This window comes from Osmia bicornis, chromosome 14 (genome assembly GCF_907164935.1).
Source record: "Osmia bicornis bicornis chromosome 14, iOsmBic2.1, whole genome shotgun sequence".
In the NCBI taxonomy this organism is placed as follows: Eukaryota; Metazoa; Arthropoda; class Insecta; order Hymenoptera; family Megachilidae; genus Osmia; species Osmia bicornis.
In genome coordinates, this window is record NC_060229.1 from 4,664,904 (window position 1) to 4,687,627 (window position 22,724).

At 37.5% G+C, this 22,724-nt stretch overlaps 3 protein-coding genes and 1 long non-coding RNA gene across 7 annotated transcripts in view; 3 read left to right on the top strand and 1 right to left on the bottom strand.

Moving 5' to 3' along the window:
- Positions 1-2,031, top strand: part of LOC114872728 — a 51,420-nt gene extending 49,389 nt beyond the window's left edge. The window contains exon 4 of the long non-coding RNA XR_003788814.2: positions 1,574-2,031. This is a non-coding gene — a long non-coding RNA (uncharacterized LOC114872728). The remainder of the gene's footprint in view (positions 1-1,573) is intronic.
- Positions 2,032-5,891: 3,860 nt separating this feature from the next.
- LOC114872743 (DNA helicase MCM9-like) lies at positions 5,892-8,762 on the top strand. Of its 2 annotated transcripts, none has more exons than XM_046288628.1 (12): positions 5,892-6,046; positions 6,107-6,248; positions 6,323-6,484; positions 6,557-6,682; positions 6,760-6,863; positions 6,934-7,147; positions 7,218-7,293; positions 7,359-7,516; positions 7,594-7,976; positions 8,039-8,248; positions 8,303-8,457; positions 8,515-8,762. In XM_046288628.1, exons 1-12 carry the CDS (start codon positions 5,955-5,957, stop codon positions 8,565-8,567), a joined length of 1,875 nt encoding a protein of 624 aa, XP_046144584.1. In that variant the 5' UTR covers positions 5,892-5,954; the 3' UTR covers positions 8,568-8,762. The 2 variants fall into 2 exon arrangements, with proteins under 2 accessions (XP_046144584.1, XP_046144585.1); XM_046288629.1 differs by having other exon boundaries at positions 5,957-6,046; positions 6,136-6,248.
- On the bottom strand, positions 7,298-12,034 carry LOC114872740 (secretory carrier-associated membrane protein 5A). 3 transcript variants are annotated; one of them, XM_029180303.2, is made up of 9 exons: positions 11,770-12,034; positions 11,064-11,324; positions 10,924-10,987; positions 10,718-10,846; positions 10,484-10,640; positions 10,315-10,416; positions 10,111-10,237; positions 9,844-10,044; positions 7,298-7,505 (listed from the first exon to the last, which is right to left on the bottom strand). In XM_029180303.2, the coding sequence occupies exons 1-8, from the start codon at positions 11,824-11,826 to the stop codon at positions 9,880-9,882; spliced, it is 1,062 nt and encodes a 353-aa protein (XP_029036136.1). In that variant the 5' UTR covers positions 11,827-12,034; the 3' UTR covers positions 7,298-7,505; positions 9,844-9,879. The 3 variants fall into 3 exon arrangements, with proteins under 3 accessions (XP_029036136.1, XP_029036135.1, XP_046144586.1); XM_029180302.2 differs by having other exon boundaries at positions 7,298-7,508; XM_046288630.1 differs by lacking the exon at positions 7,298-7,505 and having other exon boundaries at positions 8,854-10,044; positions 11,770-12,033.
- A 3,161-nt stretch (positions 12,035-15,195) lies between these two features.
- LOC123988447 (protein tyrosine phosphatase domain-containing protein 1-like) lies at positions 15,196-20,981 on the top strand. Its single transcript, XM_046288594.1, has 10 exons — positions 15,196-15,391; positions 15,541-15,759; positions 16,087-16,283; positions 16,686-16,808; positions 18,526-18,815; positions 18,875-19,082; positions 19,150-19,275; positions 19,343-19,566; positions 19,629-19,962; positions 20,584-20,981. Exons 2-10 carry the CDS (start codon positions 15,542-15,544, stop codon positions 20,769-20,771), a joined length of 1,908 nt encoding a protein of 635 aa, XP_046144550.1. The 5' UTR covers positions 15,196-15,391; position 15,541; the 3' UTR covers positions 20,772-20,981.
- The last annotated feature ends 1,743 nt before the right edge of the window (positions 20,982-22,724 follow it).

The window sequence follows — 22,724 nt, forward strand, 5'->3', positions numbered from 1 at the left end:
ACGTGGTTCCAATCCACATCGCCCTTGTTGAATAAAAGATTGCTCATTACGTAACGAGATATTGATCATTTATTGGAAAATGCTTGATATCTGTGGAATATTCTGTATGTGGTGTTCTTCAGGAATTCAACGCATATTGTTCATTAACTGTTCTATTCGTAGATCAGTTCAGACGTCTTTGACGACGTCGAAAAGCAGGAATGTCAGGGAAATAGGTGGATGAAGCGGGCGAGAGGTTAAAAAGCGAACGTCACAAAACGCATCGTCGATCGGCAACATGTTGCAGAGTCACTGTACGCTCATAATTCATGATCCGAGACGAGTTTGACCGGCCAAAGTCATCCGTTCGCCGAGAGAGGAACCGCTCGACCCCCTGCGGATAATTTATGAGGCGCAAAGCTGGTCGAAGGTTCAATTTTTAAGCGTACCGCGCGGCTCGCTTTTCGGGTGATCATATACGCTTTCAGCGAGCACCGATCGAGATAGATTTTTCAGCTGACGCGAAACATTCGACGGGAAACTCGAATGAAGATAGCGGCCTCGTCTTGCGGCCATGAATCATCGGACGACTTTCTGGAAATCAGTTTTCAGATAACAGTTAAACAGGTATGTACGCTTCGAGGGTGAAAAGTTATTAAGTGAAATAGAAAATAATTTGGAGATGTACAAAATATTGCACTTTGTCTGTTATAATTATTATGACACGCGACAGGTGTAAAATTGCAGTGGTATCTTTCAGAAAAGCTTGTAAGAGACTCTAGAAATGAAATATATATTAGAGTAAAATGTTGAAAACAGAATTGTTTGAGAGATATCTCAAATCAAGTGCAGCGATGCACTTATCCAATGCACATGCATTTTTTTGAAAACATATTTTTGGAATTTTTTTTACGTAGATCGATTCTTTCTGACATTCTGTATAAGAAAGTATTAGGGTATAATGTTGAAAACAGAATAGTTTGAGAGATATTTCAAATCAAGTGTCACGATGCACTTACCCGATGCACATGCAGTTTTTTTATAAATCGATTTTTGCACTTTTCTTTGCGTGGATCGATTCTTTTGGACATTCTCTATCAGAAAGTATTAGGGTAAAATATTGAGAACAAAATAGTTTAGGAGATATCTCAAATCAAGTGCAGCAATGCACTTACCCGATTCACATGCATTTTTTTGAACACGAATTTTTGGAATTTTTTTACGTAGATCGATTCTTTCAGACATTCTGTATAAGAAAGTATTAGGGTAAAATGTTGAATACAGAATAGTTTGAGAAATATTTCAAATCAAGTGTCGCGATGCACTTACCCGATGCACATGCACTTTTTTAAAAACGAATTTTTCGACTATTTTTTTACATAGATCCATTCTTTTAGGCATTCTGTATAATAAAGTACATATATCACGCGACCCACTGGGATGGGAAGTTGGAAGGGGAACGATTTAATATATTGTGTCTTGCTGGCGCTCAAAATGGAAATTTATTCTCATTGTAACGTCGGCGCGTGGCGGGAAATATTGTTCATCGTTTCGTGGCATTATGTATCGTTAAAGGTGAACGTCTATTTTTCAGCGTCGACCGAATCAGTGCGCAGCGTGACAGAGACAAAGGAAGATGGATGGAAATGAAGTTCTTCTACTGAATTTACATCTCCAACGGATGACGTTATATCGTGTGGTCATTAAGACTGGTCACATACTTTCCCGCTCCATAAATATCAATAAAGACACGAACGTTTCTCTTTAAAAAATTTATATCGTTATAGGATTAGAAATCTTCTCGCCTGATCGTGACCAATCTACTATTAATATATTGATTACCACAGGAAAAAAAGACATTAAAATATCAATCTTCTTTTTCTTTTTTCAAATTTTTATTACACGCGCATCGACGTACAAATAAATATTAGAAGCACGTGTAAATTCGCATAAATCAATCTCTCTTGAATAAGTATATCGCTAACAACGGCTTGTCCTCGTAAATTATTGTGAAACGGCTTAAAAGGAGAGGGTTCTTCGTAAAAGGCGAGATCAGTCGGGATAATATCGTTGTTAGGAGATCGAAAAGTGATTTATGGATCGGTTCCATGTTGTTCTACGAAAACATCGAGCAACGGTTTCCCAAGAGCTGCCCTAAATGGAAATCCTGCCTTCGAAATGTCTGTTGAAACCAGCCAGAAATCAATTCCAAAGAATTTAACAAGAAACCTTAAAAGATTGAATACAAATAAGAAAAAGAAGGACTTGGTCGTTTGTCGAAGGGAATTAAAGTGCATCTTTGAAAATACTTTAGAGGGACCATTATTTTTACTCGTGCATTACTTGCAGCTATCGCTAATAGCGTTTACCGACTACGAGTATTTTTCGATCCTACTACGATGGAAGCTTATAAAACGACGTCCTTATATCTTTATTACCCCTGTCTAAGGAACCCCTGCTACGCCATGGCTCACGTTCGGCAGCTCGGGTGGATATTTCGGCAATCTTCTTTTCTTTTCTTCTTTCTCTTTTTTTTAACAGAGATCATGTATATTTATTTCAAAGAGTATAAATCCCTAGTGCCTCAACAAAATGCGTAAGTTTTCAGCAACTATTTAGAAACCTCAATAATATATAAATGTGGAAAAAAACCACACTAATGAAAATGAAACGAAATATTCTTTTCAGCAATGACTACTTTCCCCCTCAAGAAACATATAGGGACATATAGAATTTATATAGAAACTTGGGAAGCAGGGGAGCCAGGAAAGAGTCGTCTGCACGATCGAGTGGTTCGTTCATGGCCACTCTAATAGCTTTATTTATAGCTATTACGATAGACTTATAACGTCTCGCATAGCTTGCCACCCTCTCTCGGTTAATTGTGTTCGAGGTGAAATGCCAGGATAATAGCTGTTCAAACGCGACCTGCAATTGTAATATCAGGCACATCGTCCACTTTTTCTTCATTAAACTACCCCATTCTGCGTGGTTCGTAGTAAAAGCTTCGAACTCAGGGCGAAATAAAGTAGATTCTAATCCGAGATCCGTCAAACGAAGAATAGAAAATACAATAACGAGGAGGGGTTGAAGGTTTTCTAATTTCCAACGAACGGTGTACCATAACAAATGGTCCGGCACAGTCGGTAAAAAGTTCTCGTTAAAAGAATCGTAACGAGTTCCTGCAAAGAGGGGTGAGCCACCTTCCAGGTGAAACTCCATTACACTAGAACCACCCGTTCGCAATTGCTGGCTCGCAGCGTGGCCGGTTGGTGTCGATAAAAAGCGTGCTTCCACACCGGAAGGAAGATCGCTCCTGAACGCTTTCATCGGACAAAATCGTAGCCATTGTCGTGGACATTAACCCGATTTCAAAGGGCACCAGTAGCTGACTAGAGGGACAGGACAAAACTGGTCGATACCAACGTTGGTGATAAAAAGAATGGATTCTATGGATCTGGATATAGGTTGATTCTTTCAAAAATATTCCCTTTAGAATCTCCCTTGATTTTTTCAAAATTACAAGCAAATGTGGTGGTTTCTTCCCGTATATTTTCACAGCTTGCTTACAATTAATTTTTACCATTTATACCATTTATGCCAGAAAGTTAATATTTTAAAAAATTTCGCTTCCACCCCCTCGTATGAAGGAATTAAAGTTATCGAGTAGGAACATATTGAACGAATGTAATGCAGAAGCGGTTCGCGAACCTTTCACGAGAGACCACATCAAAAGGATCGTCTAGGAATACCGAAGCCTTTATCGTTATTGCAGGTCCAACAGCATGGGGTGTCTATGGCAGCGTACCGGAGGAGGATAGGATGATTGCAGGCTGAGCTTGCCGCGTGTTTCCTGGCCGTTCGTCATTTTTAGTGGTCGGACCTCGCTCGCTCGGGTATTAAATTATATTTCACGCGGTGATTAACGGTCTCCTAGGATGTATTATTAAACCGCGCGCAGGACCCGGTAGAACGACGTGGAATCCTTGCCGGACACGGTGACCCCGACCCCTTTTCCTCTTCATTGCCCTCTTTTTCTCGGATGTTCCTCTTAAACGATCGCCTTCTTGCCTGTGCTTTTCGTTCTTCTTGGAAAACCTTTATTGCTCTACACCGTGTTCGTGAAATTGAAAAAGGGAACGAGGGACTTTTAAAGTCGGAGAAGAGACCGGTAGCTTCTCGAGCATGGTTGCGTTTAATGCTTATGAAGGAGTTGAGAATGTTTGACTACCCTTTTCTTTTTCTCAGTCGTTTTCAAAGAACCCCGTGATCGTACGTCGTTTATTGATTTCAAGCGAAAACAAGCAAAGTCGCTTTGAGATAAATTAAATGGAATTTTCTTGTTAGTCGAGTACTGTACTTTGGTACAGTGGTTCCTTTGAATTATTCCGTGGAACGAAATCGTGCCGGAACGTTTATTCTCCAAGTTGTATACAAAATTATGAATTTACATGTCTCCGTGGAATTTAAGAGGTCTCTGAATAATTAGCAGCTCGTTTCGTGCCCACGTTCAAATAATACTCGTTAGAGGAACCGCGCGATATAAAGTGCTTGAATCTCCGCTTTAATCCCAGTGAAACTAAAACCATCAAACGTTCACACGTTAAACTGTCCTAAGTTCCCTGAAAATGTATTTTTAATTATCAGTTTTTGTACCCATTTAACGACACGTTCTCGCAAAGAGTTATCGCCACGACGACTATACAAGTTCGGTAATTTTACCTGGAAGCGTTCCATGGATGCCTGTCGTTGACAACTTACGTGGAATTGCACCCACAGGAAATGCGGCTGTACACACACGATCCCGGCGTCGACAATGTACACTTGTCCAAGTTATTGACAAGGGAAATTTTACGTCTCGCGACGTTTCCACCCGGTAAAATCGACGTTTTAAATGGAACTGAACCCTCTTGGAGTCCTGCCTCGTTTCCTTTTTTTATATCCTAGAAATCTTGTGAGAAGAAATTTCACGGTGTGAAATGCAAATAGTAATTACAGTCGAGATCCAAATACAAGGATTTACGGGATTTCGCAACAACGAAGATGAATACAAGTCGAGGGTCTGCTACGAAGAGTTATTCTATTTTAGGTTGTAGAAACGGACCGAGGCAAGTTTTGATCGTGCACCAGGCAATTATACGTGGAAACGTGTGCAAACGTATATTTGGTGCGAGCACGGCCACGCTAATTACATTGTTTCTCCCCAGACCACGTTGGATCCGACGAGTAATTTATAACTTAGGAAGAGGTCGTAAAGGGAATCGTTACTAATGACATCGTAAAACCGATACAGACGTTGTGTTTAACTTGCATTCCACTATCCACTTACATTTTATATATTAATATATATATTTGAAAAACGTGCGTCTATATTCTATTAATTAACACCTACATTCTTTGCATATACTAATTTTTTTTTTCTCGCGTCGATAGATATTTGATTCCAATATAAAATCGATGGAACATCGCGGTTTCGCGATAAAAAGTAGACACTGAAAAGGTTTCCACTGTTGCGGGCTAAGTTTCACCACAAAATTTTGCACTAAACCACCAAAACAGACGTGAGAATTGATTAATGGGTGAATTGCCAATGCGGTTTTATAACAACCTGCCGAATATACCTTTTCTTGATAAAATGAGTGCGAAAAAATGGAAAAAATTTAAATTTCCATTTTAGATTGAAGAATTAATGTTTTATTAAATTTTCCATTGCACTATTAATATTAAACAGCATTTATATTACTCAACATTACGCAAACATTAATTTTTAATTAAATTCCCATTCGTTTTTACTACGCATCTCGTACGCCTCAATGGTAGAGTTAATTTCATTCATCCTTTTTTAACAAGCCAATGAAAACGTATTATTCATTATGAATGAAGAGCACGTGACTTGATAGTTTTGGCGGGAAAGTAGTAACAGGTGTGAGTAACCTGATACGTATAACCTCAATCAAGTCTTCTAAAGGCACAAAATGAAAGAATATCTGTTGAAAAACCATCGAGAAGAATTAGAAGAAATTTTGGACAGCTTGGACATCAGCGGTTTCTATTCAATCTACATAAAGTGAGTAATGTGTACTCTGTAAATGAGTCATAAGAATGATTCATGATAACTGTTTTCCAGCTTTGTATCACTGTTTGAATATGATACAGATATGGCACAAAAGATTTTACAATATCCCAGATATTATCTACCACTTTGCGATGAATCAGTTGTGGAAGCTCAACAGGAGTTGGCAAAACCAGAACAAGTTGTTAAAAAGAAAGTAATGATGCGTGGTTTTACTTTTTCACATTTCAATAAATCCTTTTCTCTTCATTTTGGGAATATCATGAATAGGTACGCATCAGAGTTACTGCTGTACCACTGACAGTGGACCAGGGACAAATTGGGCAACTTGTTTCAACAAGTGGCATTGTAGTAAGAATGTCCCAGCCTTCAGTACTAAAGCTTGTCCAAAGATACAGCTGCAAGAAGTGCCAGCACATTAATCACATTAAAGTTGGTTGAAACATATAAATCTCCCTCTGTAATCCTATATGAAATAATAATTTACATGTCATGTATTTGTAGTATGAATGGGAGAGACAAACTTTTGGAGATATCTCAGAGTGTGAAGCATGCAATGCGACAAAATTAAAAGCCATCAATGAGTTTGATGTAGAAGATTCCTCAGATTGCCAAGAAATCAGAGTACAAGTATATTATTAATTTTCTTTGATCATTATTTCATGGTTGATTAACATTGTTAAGTTGGGAAATGAACTATTGATTAGGAAAAGGGTAAAACAGATACCAGGTACTTGGTAGAGGAACTGAAAATCACCCTGCTGGATGATTTAGTTGATAAATGCAGACCAGGAGATTATGTCGAAATCAGGTGAACAAGTAACTATTTTAAAACACCGAAATACAGTTTACTAATTGATATACTACATACATACCCATAGTGGTGTAATAGTGCGAATATGGGGACCCTTAGAACCTGGTGAACGTTTAGAAGCTACAACCATGATGATAGCAAACAGCGTAACAGTCCGGCGGAAGATATCCGACACATCCTCCAGCCAAGAGATGAAAGACATTTTCGAAAATTATTGGGAAAAGTACAACGACAACCCTTTGCTTGGTAGAGACAATATTCTTGCATCGATTTGCCCTCAGGTATCGTATTCACTAATGCCCAACTAATAACAATACTGACAAAAATTATTTAAACGTTTATTATTGAAAGCTCTATGGGATGTACACTCCAAAGTTAGCCCTAGCCGTTGTCCTAGCCGGGGGTGTGACTAAATACAACGACAACGGTAATTCTCTGTATCTCATCTTTATTATTTTCTTCATATAAAATACAATAATTAAATCGATCAAGGAACACGTGTACGGGGAGAGCCGCATCTTCTGTTAGTCGGTGATCCTGGAACTGGCAAGTCGAAACTGCTTCGCGCAGCAACTCGTTTGGCTGTGAGGTCTGTTTTTACAACCGGAGTTGGATCAACTGCAGCTGGACTAACAGCAACTGCTGTCAGAGTTAGTTGACGTTACTATGCAGTCCTTCGTCCATAATGATCAACGTTCGGATTCATTTTTATCGTCTAATTATACAGGACTCGGACGGCTGGCATTTAGAAGCTGGGGCACTGGTGTTAGCGGATGGCGGAATATGCTGCGTGGATGAGTTCACCACGATGAGTTCACACGACAGGACATCCGTGCACGAAGCCATGGAGCAACAAACGATATCAATCGCCAAAGCTGGATTAGTTAGCACGTTGAACTCGAGGTGTTCGGTGATTGCAGCCATCAATCCAGCCGGTGGTCAATTTGGTGCCGAGGACGAAGAGTGGGAAACGAGCTTAGGTGATCCTCTTCTGTCTCGTTTCGACTTGATATTGCTTCTGAAGGATAACAGGAATCCGGAATGGGACAAGCTAACGTCGGACCACATTTTGAAGGCTGCTTGCGAAGTTAACGAAAGCCTGGCTCAGATGTAATCAAAATGCGTACACAGTTGTTAATTCTTACGGTTACTTTATTAATTATTATTTCCAGAGACTCGAAGAATCACATCGAGCTTTTGAAGACTGAAGGTCTATGGAAGGAAGACAGTTTGAGGGAATATTTGGCCTATGTGCATTCCCTGCAACCAACACTGACAAAAGAGGCAGAAATGGTACTTAGGGCAACTTATCTTTATCACAGATCACATCCGGATAGAAGAGAAGAAAGGACTACTGTACGGCTCTTGGACAGTCTTATTAGGTAAAGGATGATGGAATTTTTAAGAGGAATATTTTTGATGTATCTCATTTTTAGGCTAGCCGAAGGACATGCTAGATTAATGTTTAGATCGAGGATTGAACTTATGGATGCCATATTCGTGGCAAAATTAGTTGGAACAGGAACATCGTCAGAGGTGGATCCCGGTTGTTCGTTTCCAACAGACCCGATTGCCACTTATCGATTCGAAGGTATATATATTTATTCATATTAACAGAGTAATCTAATCTAATCAGAGAAATTCACAGGTCAAAAATTACTGAGGACTCTCGGTTTAGAAAACTTGGAAACTTTGTTATAGATATTGGTATTTAAGAGGAGTCACCGTGGAAAGGAAATTTCTTATGAGTAAACTAAATATTTATTTGTCAATTTTTTTGTTTTGTTCACTGCTTACATAAGTACAAATGTACCAGCGTGTATTTATAAAATTTAAACATCTTTTTTTAAATATTTTTATACAAAACGAATTAGTCTATTGTTAACCGCTATATAATAAAGGTGGCGTATAGTCATTGCAATCAATTTAAACAGTGTTACATGTCTAAAAATATATTTAAAAGGGTATAATAATGTATGATCAAGACTCAACAAATAACAAGATACATTTAATTCTTTCTTTTTATCTCCCGAACATTTCATTTTTTCTACTCGATATAAATTTCCCACTTCATTCGGACATTTTCGGATACATCCAATAAAGTAACAGCAACGATATAACCCAATTATTTCTTTTTGTAGGCTACAAATAATTTATCGATAATTAATAAATAGTTAAACGTATGTAAAAGTTATTTGTTTTCAAAATATCCCCTATTTATCTATATAGATTAAACTTTACAAAGTGATATAATATTTTATGGTGCTAAATAACAAGTACTTAGTAAGGAAAGGCCATATATTACACGTTGCAAGGAATGTATAGGACAATATTGGGATAGATATAAAGATGTTTCATTTTCGTATAATTGGTAATTAAGTTAACGCTTATCAACACAACAAATGAAGATTAAACTCTACGAACTCGTGGATACAACTGTGTTATAAAATTATTTTGATTTTCAGCAAACCGAACACGCTTTTCCATCGTATAAATCGCGCATGATTACAACATCATGAATAAAAGTGCCACTCTAAAATAGAAAAGCTAGCAAATATATTTGATGTATAATAGAAGCAATAATATAAGAATTACTGATATGATTATGAGCTCACTCCTACTACATGATAAATTATTCCGTGCCTCTTTTTTCCTTTTTAGATTAAACGTATGAAGTATATGTTAAGTAGTACATGAACGCACACACTCGTACAAACAGTATGTTTTATTCCAATTTAAAATACTGTAGCGAAAAGAATATGTTAATTTATAAGCATCTGTTAAGAGTATTCGTGTACACTCTGCTAATTAATTATACGATTAATTTCAACAAAACATGCACGAAAAATAAAACATGATTCAAAAGATTATAATTTACATTATAATTTTCCAATGTAAGACGACATAATTTCGTTTCAATACAAACGCATCGAAACTATGATCTATCGGTTTACTGATAAGTAAAACATCAGAGTACCTGAAGAATAAATTCTGGAGGGTAGCAAAATTACGCTTAGTAGCGTGGTTGATTAGCAGCATTAGCCATTTGGGTGCGGACAGCGTTGGCGGCAACGTTACTCGCAGCAGTTTGCACGTGTTCATTGCGCAAAAATGTTGTTGCAAATTCCTGTTGTGCTTTCGAAACGCTCGCGTCTGACGAACGATAAATGCGATGGATCTGAAATGTAAATTTTCTTCAGCATCTTATTAATAAAATAAAGCCTCGTCGAACTTCCAATTCTACCTTCGTCAATAACAGAAGATCACCGCACGCAGCAAGAACAAAACCACAAGCGATGAACAGCAACAAAAGGCCAACAAAAATCCCCTTCGCGGACTTATCGAACATCATCATAGCTGTTATTATACCACTGTAATTATAAATAATAAAGAGTTTCAGTCGCGATTCTAAACGACAATCGAGCCGTTTTAAAGGTTAAAGAATTACCAAGTTCCTGAGCCAGGAATGCCTATAGCCTGAATTGCTGTTACGATTAATTGAAAGAAAAAGACAAAGAAAAACACCATGAAGTTGAAAGAGCTATCATTCCTGAAATAAACGAATTGTGTAAGATTATCCTAGAAGTCGGTAAGTTAGCATTGATTAAAATACGTACTTAAAAGCCTTGTAGGCTGGTCTATACCAGCACAAGAACGAAAATGGAGTAAAAAGTATAAGATATAATATTCCAAGACCAAATGTTGAAAACCTTTCATTACATAAGATTAGCACGAATCCACCGAAAACATTTAGAACCATAACACAGCCATGAACTGTAATTCAAAGGAAATATTTAGTAGCTTGATGACTGTTGTTCTATAAACACCTAATTGTGATGCATTAAACTTACACATCCAGAGATGATACAGTTGCCTGACCACCTTCTGAAAGTCTGTACTTATTTCCACATCTATATCTTGGTAGAAACAAGGTTGGAAGCAACACTTATCAGGTAAAGGTGGCCAGTTGTGTGGTTTTGCTTTAATACAAGAAATTTGAATTGATCAGTAACAGTAAATATTAGGTGAATATTTGATTTTTGTTATGTGGACTCACGATAATATGCTGAACTTCTCATATCCTCTTCTGCTCTTGCTTTCCATTCTGGCTCTGATCTTTGCTAAAATTTGGTAATCAAAATACAAAGATGATTTATTGTGTAACATTTGCAAACACATAATTGCATATACAATTACATCTGAAGTAGGAGACAATGTGCTTCCAAGTGCTGCATTCACTGTTTGTTGAGGAGTACGCGTGTAGTTAGTTGGTGGAGCTTCTTGATTTGAAGGCTGAAGAGTAGCTGGTTGTGTTGCTCCAACTCCTCCATAGATTGGAGGATTTGCAGCACCTCTGACCTGTGCAGTTCCTTGGGAACCTTGGTCTGCAAATGGATTATAATCTTCCAAGCCTCTGTTAGCTGGTGTTGAGGATACAGCTCTTCTTATTGCAGGATCCTATTTTTAGAAATATTCCCAATTGTCAACTGGTCTTCTTACATAGCAATTAGCCATGAAAAAGAAGGACTGAGTATGGTTATTCCCAATGAATGTATATTTATAGAGGATGTCTAAATATAGTATCAACAGCCATTTCAGAATTTTCTTTATTTGATCATATACATAAGGTTGTACGCAAGATGACAATTTCTGGTATACAAAATCATGATAATTTTAACATGAATAAAGATATGTACAAGTACAAAGATCAATATGAAAAAATGCACAATATTTACTTAATTGATATGCCAATTTACGTCAAGACATAAGATGAATATTCGCTAATGATCTTCAATGAAATCTTCTAATTCAATTGTATAGATTTATTTCCATTTGACAGCTTTACACGCAATATTGAACGAGGTGATACATGTTTGATTTTAGCCGCTGTTAAATTACTCACCGCAAACGGATCATTGATGCTTGGTTCCGCGAAGGGATTCTCGTCGAAACCAGACATTTTAATCGTCGTTCACCGAGCCACAAGCCGATATATCGTTGAAAATTAATAAGACCTTAACTCGCTCAAAATAATCTTATCTAAAAGTGTCTATACTTGATGATCCATTGCGCTGCGGTTACCTACGGTATCGCCGGTATTTTAGCATCACAACTAGTATTCTGTAAAATAGCTGCTGCCACGTCTATCGCTAATACAATAGGTGTGTTTCACAGGTCGTGACTAATCCTATTTACAAGTGAGAACAGATCCCATTTACAAGTGAGAACAATGAACAGATTAAGTTTGAGCTCCGCACGTTAGGTGGAGCAGTGATTGTAGTCACTGGGTGGAGGCAGTGATTACAGATCTAACAAGATTGGATATGCCTTTGTATTCGGGGGTTCCTGAGCATGAGTCTCGAGAAAGAACGCCATGTGCTATATCCTAGTATAAAAATGTGAAACACTTTGCAGTACACTGTGACTACAGATCCAACAAAACTAGGCATGCCATTGTTTTCAACTGATTTTAAATTTGTGCCTTGAGAACGAACGCCATCTGCTTTATTCTAGTATAAAAATGAGAAGTACTTTGCACTGCAACAGTCTAACGTACTTTGATGGTAAAGGTAGATTGATTCGATATCAAAAATTATACCCCATTACTCATTGTCAGTTAGTGTCTCAAGCTCAACCTTATCATATTACAGCAACAGGAGGAGCAGCAAGAAGAGGTTGGCTTTCCCACCAAACCCGGTAGGGCCGTCAGGGCCCCTGGCGTCGAGAGCGGCAGCTCCCATCTGGGTATGAATATGGCAGACGTGGAGGGCTCCGGATTAATATACATAAGGTCCCAGAGCACTCCTCTGCCGCCTGTCCCCAAGTGGAGGGTCTTATGCAAGATTTCAACAGAGGTAGATGACTGTGGCACCGTTATCAATCGTTCGACCTAGAGCGAAGTACAACAGCATCAGTCTTATAGCGACCGTCAAGGGGTGCAGATCTACCTGCTAAACATACAATATCTATATTTTATTTTCCGCATTCATTTAATTTGCTGTAACTATCTTCTTAGCTTATTGAATAAACCCATTAGAAGGATTAACGTGTTGATTTTATTACTCCCATGTGTACACTTTACATCCCTGATTCCCTTACATCTCTGAACCCCTCATATCTCTGCATTATTTACATCCCTGCATCGTTTACATCCTTGCTTTCTTTATATCCTTGCATCCTTTACACCTCTGTCACACTTACATATGTCCCTGCGTCCCTCACATCCCCGTATGCCTTACATCCCTCTATCCCTTACACCTTTCTATTCCTTACACCCTTTACATCTCCCTATCCTTTCTGTTCATCTTACAACTCTGCTTCCCTTATAGCCCTGCATCCTACAAATCACGCTATTTCCTACAATCTGCGGTGCCTTACATCCCTTTATCACTTAAATCTTTGATACAACGCTTTCGGCGTTCGTAACAGCGCCCTCTAGCGGCAAAAATGTGAACTAAATTTTCGATGTCCGTTCAGCGCCATCTGGTGGCGAAAAAAGGCACTAAAGCTTGCAAGAATTTTGGCCCTCTGGTGGCAAAAATGCGAACTAAATTTTCGATGTCCGTTCAGCGCCATCTGGCGGCGAAAAAAGGAACTAAAGCTTGCAAGAATTTTGGCCCTCTGGCGGCAAAAATGCGAACTAAATTTTCGATGTCCGTTCAGCGCCATCTGGCGGCGAAAAAAGGAACTAAAGCTTGCAAGAATTTTGGCCCTCTGGCGGCAAAAATGTGAACTAAATTTTCGATGTCCGTTCAGCGCCATCTGGTGGCGAAAAAAGGCACTAAAGCTTGCAAGAATTTTGGCCCTCTGGCGGCAAAAATGCGAACTAAATTTTCGATGTCCGTTCAGCGCCATCTGGCGGCGAAAAAAGGAACTAAAGCTTGCAAGAATTTTGGCCCTCTGGCGGCAAAAATGCGAACTAAATTTTCGAAGTCGGGTCAGCGCCCTCTGGCGGCGAAAAAAGGAACTAAATTTGAATTGAAAAAAAGACTTTACTTACCTGTACTTACCTGTACTTACCTTTACTCGAATCCGTGACCATAAATATATTTTTCATAATATATTTATTACAAGGGTTGCAGGGATATAAGAGATACAGGGATATAAGGGATGCCATGATGTAAGGAATGCAAGAACACAAGGAATGCAGAGATGTAAGAAGTGCTGGGATGTAAGGGATGCAGGGATAAAAAGGTTACGAGGATACAGTGATTTGGGAGTAGTCCCTGTGAGGTCCACGAAAAGAATGACAAAAATAAATAACTCCAAAGGGTCTTGGTCCATAAAGAGTAGGAATAGGATAAAGAATAACTGAGAAGGGTGGTCCCCGCGAGGCCCATAAAGAGACATAAAATAATAAATAATAAATGAGCTTGTTAATAAGCGGAAAAAATAAATAAACTAAATTAAATAAACTTCGAAGGTAAATTAGAAGTATATGTATGTTTGATAGGTTTTGATTTAAGTAGATTTTCATGTATATTATGTTTGTAATTTATTAATGATCAAACTCAGTTGCTTTTTTCAAATGATTTATTTGCCAAAGTGCATGAAGTGAATACAAGTTTGTCAAACAATTACAATAATTATTGTTCAGTTGTGTGCTGCTTTTGACTGATTTAAAAAAAGAATAGAATCAAAGGGAGTGAAAATTGTATCTTTTGAGATATGTGCGGTGCGGTAAAAGAGGGAGTGATAAAACAGATACGATTATCATACTGGCTGTGCTCTCTACTTGCAGACCTAATCTCATCTAGGGGTGTCTGGGACCCCATAAATCATGACCCTTCGAAAACAAAGGCATGTCTAATCTTGTTGGATCTGTAATCACTGCTGGAACTTAATTCAAACATAGATATTTTATACAAAAATTTGAAATATTTCATGAGTCCTAAATACCTTTTAATTCATTTTCAATTAAATACCTTGTTATTTTCTATTCAATGCCATTTAATCTTTCCTAACGACATTTTCTTCTATCCTTTACCATATTAAAGTTATAACTTGGTCCATTTGTATAGGATATCTTACCTTCCAGTGACTCTTCCTATACTTAATCTGAAAAATTTTAAGTTTAGCTTTTATAAGTTACTGATTTAATTATAAAAGAAACCCAACTGTTGAAGAAGGAACAACCCCTCGAGTTATACTACCTAATGATTCATAGAAAAGGTAAAGAGTACTTTAAGCTTAACAAGGTGTACAGTGGGGGTGGAATGAAACAAAAGCGATTTTATAGTCGGTAGAACCGACGCAGGCGCAATCAGGGTGATAAAAGGATAGATAAAGTAGCGTTATGTTACCAGAACTACCAGTCGCTATGCGCTTACCCCAGTACGTAAAGTGCTTTTTTGCATTAATTGTTACACTTTGTCGTGTTTTCTTGCGCAAAGAAAATCGCTGGAAAAGAATTCTCCTCGAATTGTCGGACGCGTTTCAGGCGGATAAAGAAGGACAAATTTAAGGAGAACTTATATTTTTACGGCGATGAGATGGATGGAAGGGGTGTGATTATTTTGAAACATGTAAGTGCGCGCTTCTATCGTTCTTAATATAAACAATATTGAAAGAATGATCAAGGTAAAAATTGAATGAAATTTCTTTTAAATAAGGAAACTGTATAAAAGGAACTTATTTTATGTGTATGATAGGAATTTTGAAAATTTACTTGTAGAATGGATGTGAGTTCACTGGTGCCGGCTGGTTTTCAAGCGGGGCAAGTGGATCTCTGCGAGGTCCAGGCTGGTTATAATAAATTCTCCGAGAATTTGAGGAAATTCACACCTCAGGCGATACAGTGCGCGATTTTCTGCGGTGGTTCTAGGTGCAAATATGAAAATCCAAGAGCCTGGCCGCCTGTGCACATGGCAATACAGAACATCTTTTCGCATTGGTAAGGCTGGCAATAAAAGATTATGAACCTCTTCTCAGTCCAGTTCATTGTTTGCAAATAAAAGGATACAATTTTCACTTGAATACATTTTGTTGGTAAATAAAATGAAATCGATCATTGTCATGTCACAAACAAAATAGGCTCTATGTCACGTGATCTAATACACATACATCGTAAAATATATAGATGAAAATAATATATAAGATGATGGCATTGATTTCCCCCAAATTGTTTGAAAGTTCCAACAATTTTAATCAGGGATATATTCTGTTAATTGTTCCTTTCATCATGGAATGGAGAAACTGTAAGGGTCGATAATTCCTGTAGGGTGACAGACGACGTCCTCGCGATGGCACGACCAAACACCGCACAGATAATAAAAAAGGACATAATTGCCCAGTTTCAAGGGTGGAGTATAAAAACTATAATAAACCTACAAACGCCGGGAGAGCATGCGAGCTGCGGTGGCCCCCTCGAAGAAAGTGGTTTCACTTACGACCCTAACATCTTCATGAAACATGACAGTAGGTATTCAAATATTAATTAAATACTTCTGAATATACAGTGAAGATATCAATATATACTTCAAAATTTAGATGCAATTAAGTTTCAATAGTAGAACTGATCAATTGAGTACTCCATGGAACTAAATATTATAAATAATTAAATTAATATATTGAAAATTGTGTCTCTTGCAAGTGGGGGTTGATTTACCTTTGAGTAGGGGGTGAAATTTGTTCGTACGAGTCAGCTGCAACTCGGTGAATTAAATCGAAGGGGTTCAAGTGGAACATGCAATGCAGCAAAATCGTGTATCCATGCAGAGAAAACAAAAGTATCGTTGGTTGAGTAGCAACCGCACTAAACTCGAAACTACTACCCTCAAGGTCTGAAAAAAAAAAAACGATTTCACGACTCTGTTACAGTTTACTATTACAATTTTGCATTGAAGGACTACGGGGATGCGACAATGAGCAAACTTTTGGATATGGTCAAGGTCGTGGCCTTTGCCGTGCAAGAAGGAAGAGTGGCGATTCACTGTCACGCTGGTAAATCGATCTCCTCCGATACTCATCGATCCAATTTCTTTTTTTTATCACCGTTACACTGATTTTAATTTTACAACCATCTGTCTTCGATTATCTGATCCGACGGTTGAATTGACGTTACATGACGTTACACGATTAAATCTGTAGATTTTACATATTGAAGTCAGCGAAGATGTTATCTGGATAGCGAATAGACACGTCGATGCGATTTCTCTTATCAAGATTCGTAAAACGACCGGTTTAATTTAAAAAGGTAGTTATCCGAGGCCCTTACTTTCTATACGGTCTCCCTTATCAGAAATTTGTAACCTTTAAACGTATCGATCTATGGCACGTGTGAAACTCGTTCGACCGAGTCCGCGATACTGTTTTGGTGCATTGCGTGCTGCAAAACCGCGACGACCAAACGCGGTGCATCTGAATTTTTGCATTCATTATGCACACCATCTCCCTTGAACTTTCGACTGAGCCTGACAAATGACACGTTTCGTACGGCATATACATTACTCGAAAATCATATCTAAGAATAATATCTGAGCAAAAGAAGGATAGGTCTTAAATAAATTGTAGGTAAAGCAAAAAGAAAGATGAAGCTGATTCTAAAAATTTAGGAAATTCGAGTTTTAACCCTTTCATTATGAATAGTTATATGTAATTATAAAAAGCAGCATAGTAATAAAAGTGTTCATTGTGTTTCTCGATCAATCCCATAATCGACAAGAAACTTAACACCCCCTTTCGCACGAGCCCATGACTAATTCCCTAATTGACGGGAAGCGTGCTTGCCAACCATAAACGTAGTCACTTCGGTACCTCGGCAAAATTTATGTGCACGAAAAATAGACTAAGAGAGATAAGGAATTAGGGCGTAACAGTTTCAAACTCTTCATAAATATTTTCACCTTTAAATAATCTATTCGAAAGACCAAAATTATTGCTCGATATAACCACGAGGTTCAGAAGCCTCAAAGTAAACCTATTTAGCTTGATTGAATCGATCGATCAGATGTTTGATAACAAAATACTACAAGTCATGCATGCTTAACAATCATGGAAATTATATTTTCTTTGTATACGAAGGGGTTGGTAGCCAACAACCATGCCAGATCGTACACTCACGTAATCATTACGTGTACGAAGCTATTCCATTTTCCGCTTTTAATACATACAGTAGATTCAGAAACTTGTCAGACGCGAACGATTTATTTCTCTGAGATCACGAAATAATTTGCCATGAAAAACGCACGGAACCTTGCGGATTCTTCCATCGAGGAATTCCTGGTCGTTTTGTCAAGCCATGATTTAATGGAATAGCCGAAATTCCACGCGTGCCTCGCATGTACGAACTGTAACTTAATTACTAGCTCTGGATACGTGTTAGAGAACCACGAAATATATACCATGGCAGTATCGAATCGGATACATCATAACTCTCGTTAACCCCGGAACTCGACCGGTCGCGATTACGAGTTCCGTTTCCGATTCATGGTTCCAGCACGAACGAGTAATTTATTTCTCGAATTAGATGCGATCGATACGCTTGTAACCATACCGAGATAAATATTTCAATTCTCCGCTTTATTTTGATAAAAGTAATATCGGCTAAACCTGTTCATGAAATAAATTCATTCATAAGTTGAAATTTTATTAACGATTCCAATTTGAAAATTATTAATTCTACCGTGTACATTAACAGAATCACGAATAATTATTTCAGGTCTAGGTAGAACCGGAGTCCTGATCGCGTGCTACCTCATTTATAGTCTTCGAGTAAGAGCAAACGATGCCATTAGGTTCGTTCGTATGAAACGACCCTGCGCGATACAAACCCGAGGGCAGATACTCTGTATCCAAGAATTCGAGCACTTTGTGCTTCCTCAGATGATAGTTTTCCCTTTGAGTAGCGCCATAGGTGATCGCAAACCTTGCAGCTTGCAATCTCACCTGAGAAAGCAACAGAATGTTCTACACGGATACGAGCAGCGTACCTTTAAACACATCCCGAAGGTTCGTTTATCCTTGACAGATTTTAAGCGATGTAAATTATTCATTTATTTCAACCATAGATCGTGTTCACGATCTGCGAGCGGATTCTCCAGTTGTGCGATTGCCAGGAGGACAATTCTCCCTGTGAGATTAAATACACGATTTCTAATATTTCTTTCACTCAGAAGTTCATATCTCACGTTTTGGAGAAATTCAGAGACGGCAAAGGAAATATTAAGCATTCTTATTCTTGGGCTGAATCACTTGCTGATTCTTACGACGGTTCCAGTAAGATACGTTCAATTGTTATTGAAGAAAATTTTGAAAAATTTTTACCTATTTTACAATCGTTCAGGTTCTGCTAAAGCGTGTGCAAGTAGTAGTCAAGCATCTTCGAGGGACACTTCGGACGATATTGGAAGATTAAGCGACGTATTCTGTACATCTCCTGATACTCCATCTTGTGATTCTACTTTTCCAGGTATACCAATTACGTATGTAATAAAATAATGAATAGATTTCATTTAATCAAGGAGCCTTTTATGCAGGTCTAGATGACAACTATGTGGACGACGTTCTTGGCGATGGAATTCATGGTCAGGACCTCGCAGATAATGATTGTTACAAAGAAATTCAGTCTCATATAGATCTCAAAGTTGCTGCACAAAATGCAGCCGTCGAAACTGTGAGCACCGATGTGGCGATCAGGGCGTTGATCAGAGATAACGCGACATTACATGACAAAACGAAGAAACGTTTACAGGATTATCAGGTTTAATATTATGAAACTTGTTTCTTTAAAAATTAAACAATAACCTTTGTGTTTATTTTTAGATGGATCTGAATCATCGTTCCACAGCTTGGCAGAGATTACAAATGGAAACTGACTTGGACATCCTGTCAGGATTACTTTTCGAGTGGTTGGAGACAGTGAAGCACCCTCTGCTCGACGTTGATAGTCTCAGCTACATTGTTGCGTGGGGTTCCAAGCCTCAACGATGTCTTGAAAAGCTTGCCACTTATAATAGATACTTGTTGGAGTATCTCCTACGATTCGTCAGTAGATTGAGACCAATGACTGCTGAAAGTCAAAGTCTGATAACGAAGAGGTTCATGGCTGCCCTTACGCAGCAGAGTATCTGGATCAGGAGCTCCTTTTACCCCGCTAGTAAATATAAAGAATACAAATTACAAGATGGAAATTTAATAGATCACTGGGAATTCTAAATAAGGGCATTCAAATGTGATAATTCATATAATTCATTTTTCATTTCCAAAAATTACACGCTATGATTTTAGAAAATTATTATTTTTGAATGCTCTAATAATTAAAATGTTCCAAAGATCCAAATTTATAACAGAAAATTCAAACACTTAATGTCTTTAATAATCCATACCATCGCGTGTCTGACAAAACTGTTAATTTCTCCTGTGAGCAATCTATTCATTTCCCCTCGTCAATGATTTGATACAAGCTCTATTACATTTAATCTTAGGTTACGTACGACTGATACTGGGGTTTGACAAATTATTTTTGTAACCAATAATCATCCTCCAGCGATGGCTATTAAATATTTGATGGAGGTATGGATATTGCCTGTGCAATTGACATACGTCTGCTCTAAGAAATATACGGCAAGGTTGATCGCCAGCAAATATCGATTCGTGTCGAATGTCCTATTTATGTTATCAATAATTACAAGACTTTATGTGTTACGATGAAACACGAGAGACCTCGATTGTATCTCTCGTTTCAAACATGAATTCTAATCGGTCAATCGTGTTTCAGGTAAAAATTTTCAGAAACTGCGACGAGGAACAGCGGCGAAGCTGAATGAATTTTTTATCAGACTAATGAACTTGATAGAAGAAGTGAACACACAGGAAATGGAGAAGCCCTCGTGGTCTTCGAAATGGGAATTGGTGTCTAATCAATTGCGACAAGTAGAGAAGCAAGAAATTCAGGAAGTTGTTTGAAGATAAATCAAGAGAACGAATTGTGAAATCGTAGAATCATAAGTTTTAATTAACTCTAGTCGTAACTAGCAATACATGGATGATATTTATTTTTACAACGTTCGAAATTGTAAGCTCTGAAAGATTGAGCATGTAAATCGCTCGAATAAAGAAGAATATTTTAGTAGTAATAAGTAAGGTGTTTCTTTCTTTCATTTTTAAGATCCTTTCATTTTTGTGTAGAGGAATATAAATGGTAAGTATTGTATATAATAAGTAGGATAATTATTAATTACATGTTTCGTGATTAGTCATAATTAATTGACATTTATATTAATTTTCTTATATTACAAATGAGAAAAAATCAAGCTGCATGTTGCAGGCATAATTATCACAGACTTCCTTATAATACCTTTGGTTGTTCTTCCCAAAAAGCAGCTTATTTGCAAAATTTTACCTAAATCAGAACATGACGGTTTTCCTAAGTTTCGCTATACTTTCAGTTGAAAAAGTAATTTTCTTCTAAATCTAATGAAAGTATCTGATCGACTGAAGCAAAGAAAATTGTTACTTTACCAACTGATGGTAACACAATATCAACAGATGATAAGTGCTGAAATAATTAAATTTTAAAATTATAAAAGAAGAATACAGTAAATTGTTAAGATTCTGAATTTTCAATTAAACAAAAACTACTATTTTCGAAAAGTTGAATGATTCAGCGATAGAAAATTGTTTGCAGTTGTTTTATTTTAAATATGACAAACAAGGAGTTCGGAAACAAACAGTTTAGACAGCTTTGGATCCTCTTATTCACGAATTGCTGTTTTTCTTTTTATTAAGTATGTATACTCTTCTCAAGACGATTCTATTAGATAAAGACTTAAACTCTAAATACTTAATTCGAGCTAGAAAATGCGACCTCCTTAAGTGTTCTATTTACAGTATGATATAAGGTTCTTTTTTTTTCTGTGATCCTAAAACACATATTAATCGTAGACACATTTAATTTACGTGTATAAACCTTGACATACCCTAAACAACATCATATTTAAGCATATACAAACGATGTCAGTCTTATACAAAGAAAGTACAGGTGAAAAATGATAATTTTCTCGTGTTACTTACAAATTACACTTCTACTTATAATTGATAAATTGCTATTGCCCGCTATCGTTCTTTTCTTTTTCTCTTGGCGAAGAAAAAAAAAGTTTGTCGATGGAAACAGTTCCAGAGAGATTGTTTTTCTTTCAGTAACACATTTAATTTCTTCGGTAAAATCGGTACATTTTTACAAGGCAACTTATCATACAATACTTAATCAAATAATCCAGAGACGATAAATGTTCCTAGGAATTCTTTTTCATTGATCTAATAAAGGAGCTCGGATCGCGTTTAAGAACTTCCTCGTTTTCTTTTTTTCTTTTCCCTTTCATGCGGCACAGAATAATACTGAAAAATTCATCGACGAATCCGACCCGTCGAGATCCGATCGAATCGATCGGAATAATTTCGAATTCGTGTTGTTCTCGTATAATGTGACACGTTTTAAAAAATAGATTTTTCCCCGTGTTCCAATGATCCGCGATCGATAATGCCTCGAAACCATTTATATTCGGTCATCGCGTTACATTTTTGGAGTGAACACGTGCCACCTGTGAAAACCATCATCGCGAAAGGATCATTTTATTAATTAGTAATAAGCTCGATATCCCGGAAGAAACTAAATTCATCATCAACTCTATAAAATTTCAATAATGAAACTCAACAAACGAATAAAAATCCATCGATTCAGCACTGTTCACTCGATACCTCCTAACTTGATATGATCGCGTTCCTTCGCCATACTTTATAACGAAACGAACATGAATACAAAAAAAAAAAAATGTAAAAGAGAGAGAGAGAAGGGGGGGAAGAGAGATAAAAGTATTATCTGGCCGAATAAAATGTGAATAAACGATGAACCAGAAGAGT

What these genes read in the sequence shown, in the direction of transcription:
- LOC114872740 (XM_029180303.2), bottom strand. Translation starts at nt 11,826, where the DNA reads ATGTCTGGTTTCGACGAGAATCCCTTCGCGGAACCAAGCATCAATGAT. An exon ending in CATTGTCTCCTACTTCAGAT is followed by an intron (nt 10,988 to 11,063) that starts GTAATTGTATAT and finishes ACCAAATTTTAG; the next exon opens with CAAAGATCAGAGCCAGAATG. An exon ending in ATCTTCTGTTATTGACGAAG is followed by an intron (nt 10,045 to 10,110) that starts GTAGAATTGGAA and finishes TTTACATTTCAG; the next exon opens with ATCCATCGCATTTATCGTTC.
- LOC114872743 (XM_046288628.1), top strand. Translation starts at nt 5,955, where the DNA reads ATGAAAGAATATCTGTTGAAAAACCATCGAGAAGAATTAGAAGAAATT. An exon ending in GGAGATTATGTCGAAATCAG is followed by an intron (nt 6,864 to 6,933) that starts GTGAACAAGTAA and finishes ACATACCCATAG; the next exon opens with TGGTGTAATAGTGCGAATAT. An exon ending in TGCCACTTATCGATTCGAAG is followed by an intron (nt 8,458 to 8,514) that starts GTATATATATTT and finishes AGAAATTCACAG; the next exon opens with GTCAAAAATTACTGAGGACT.
- LOC123988447 (XM_046288594.1), top strand. Translation starts at nt 15,542, where the DNA reads ATGGATGTGAGTTCACTGGTGCCGGCTGGTTTTCAAGCGGGGCAAGTG. An exon ending in CAGAACATCTTTTCGCATTG is followed by an intron (nt 15,760 to 16,086) that starts GTAAGGCTGGCA and finishes TAATTCCTGTAG; the next exon opens with GGTGACAGACGACGTCCTCG. An exon ending in AACGTTTACAGGATTATCAG is followed by an intron (nt 19,567 to 19,628) that starts GTTTAATATTAT and finishes GTTTATTTTTAG; the next exon opens with ATGGATCTGAATCATCGTTC.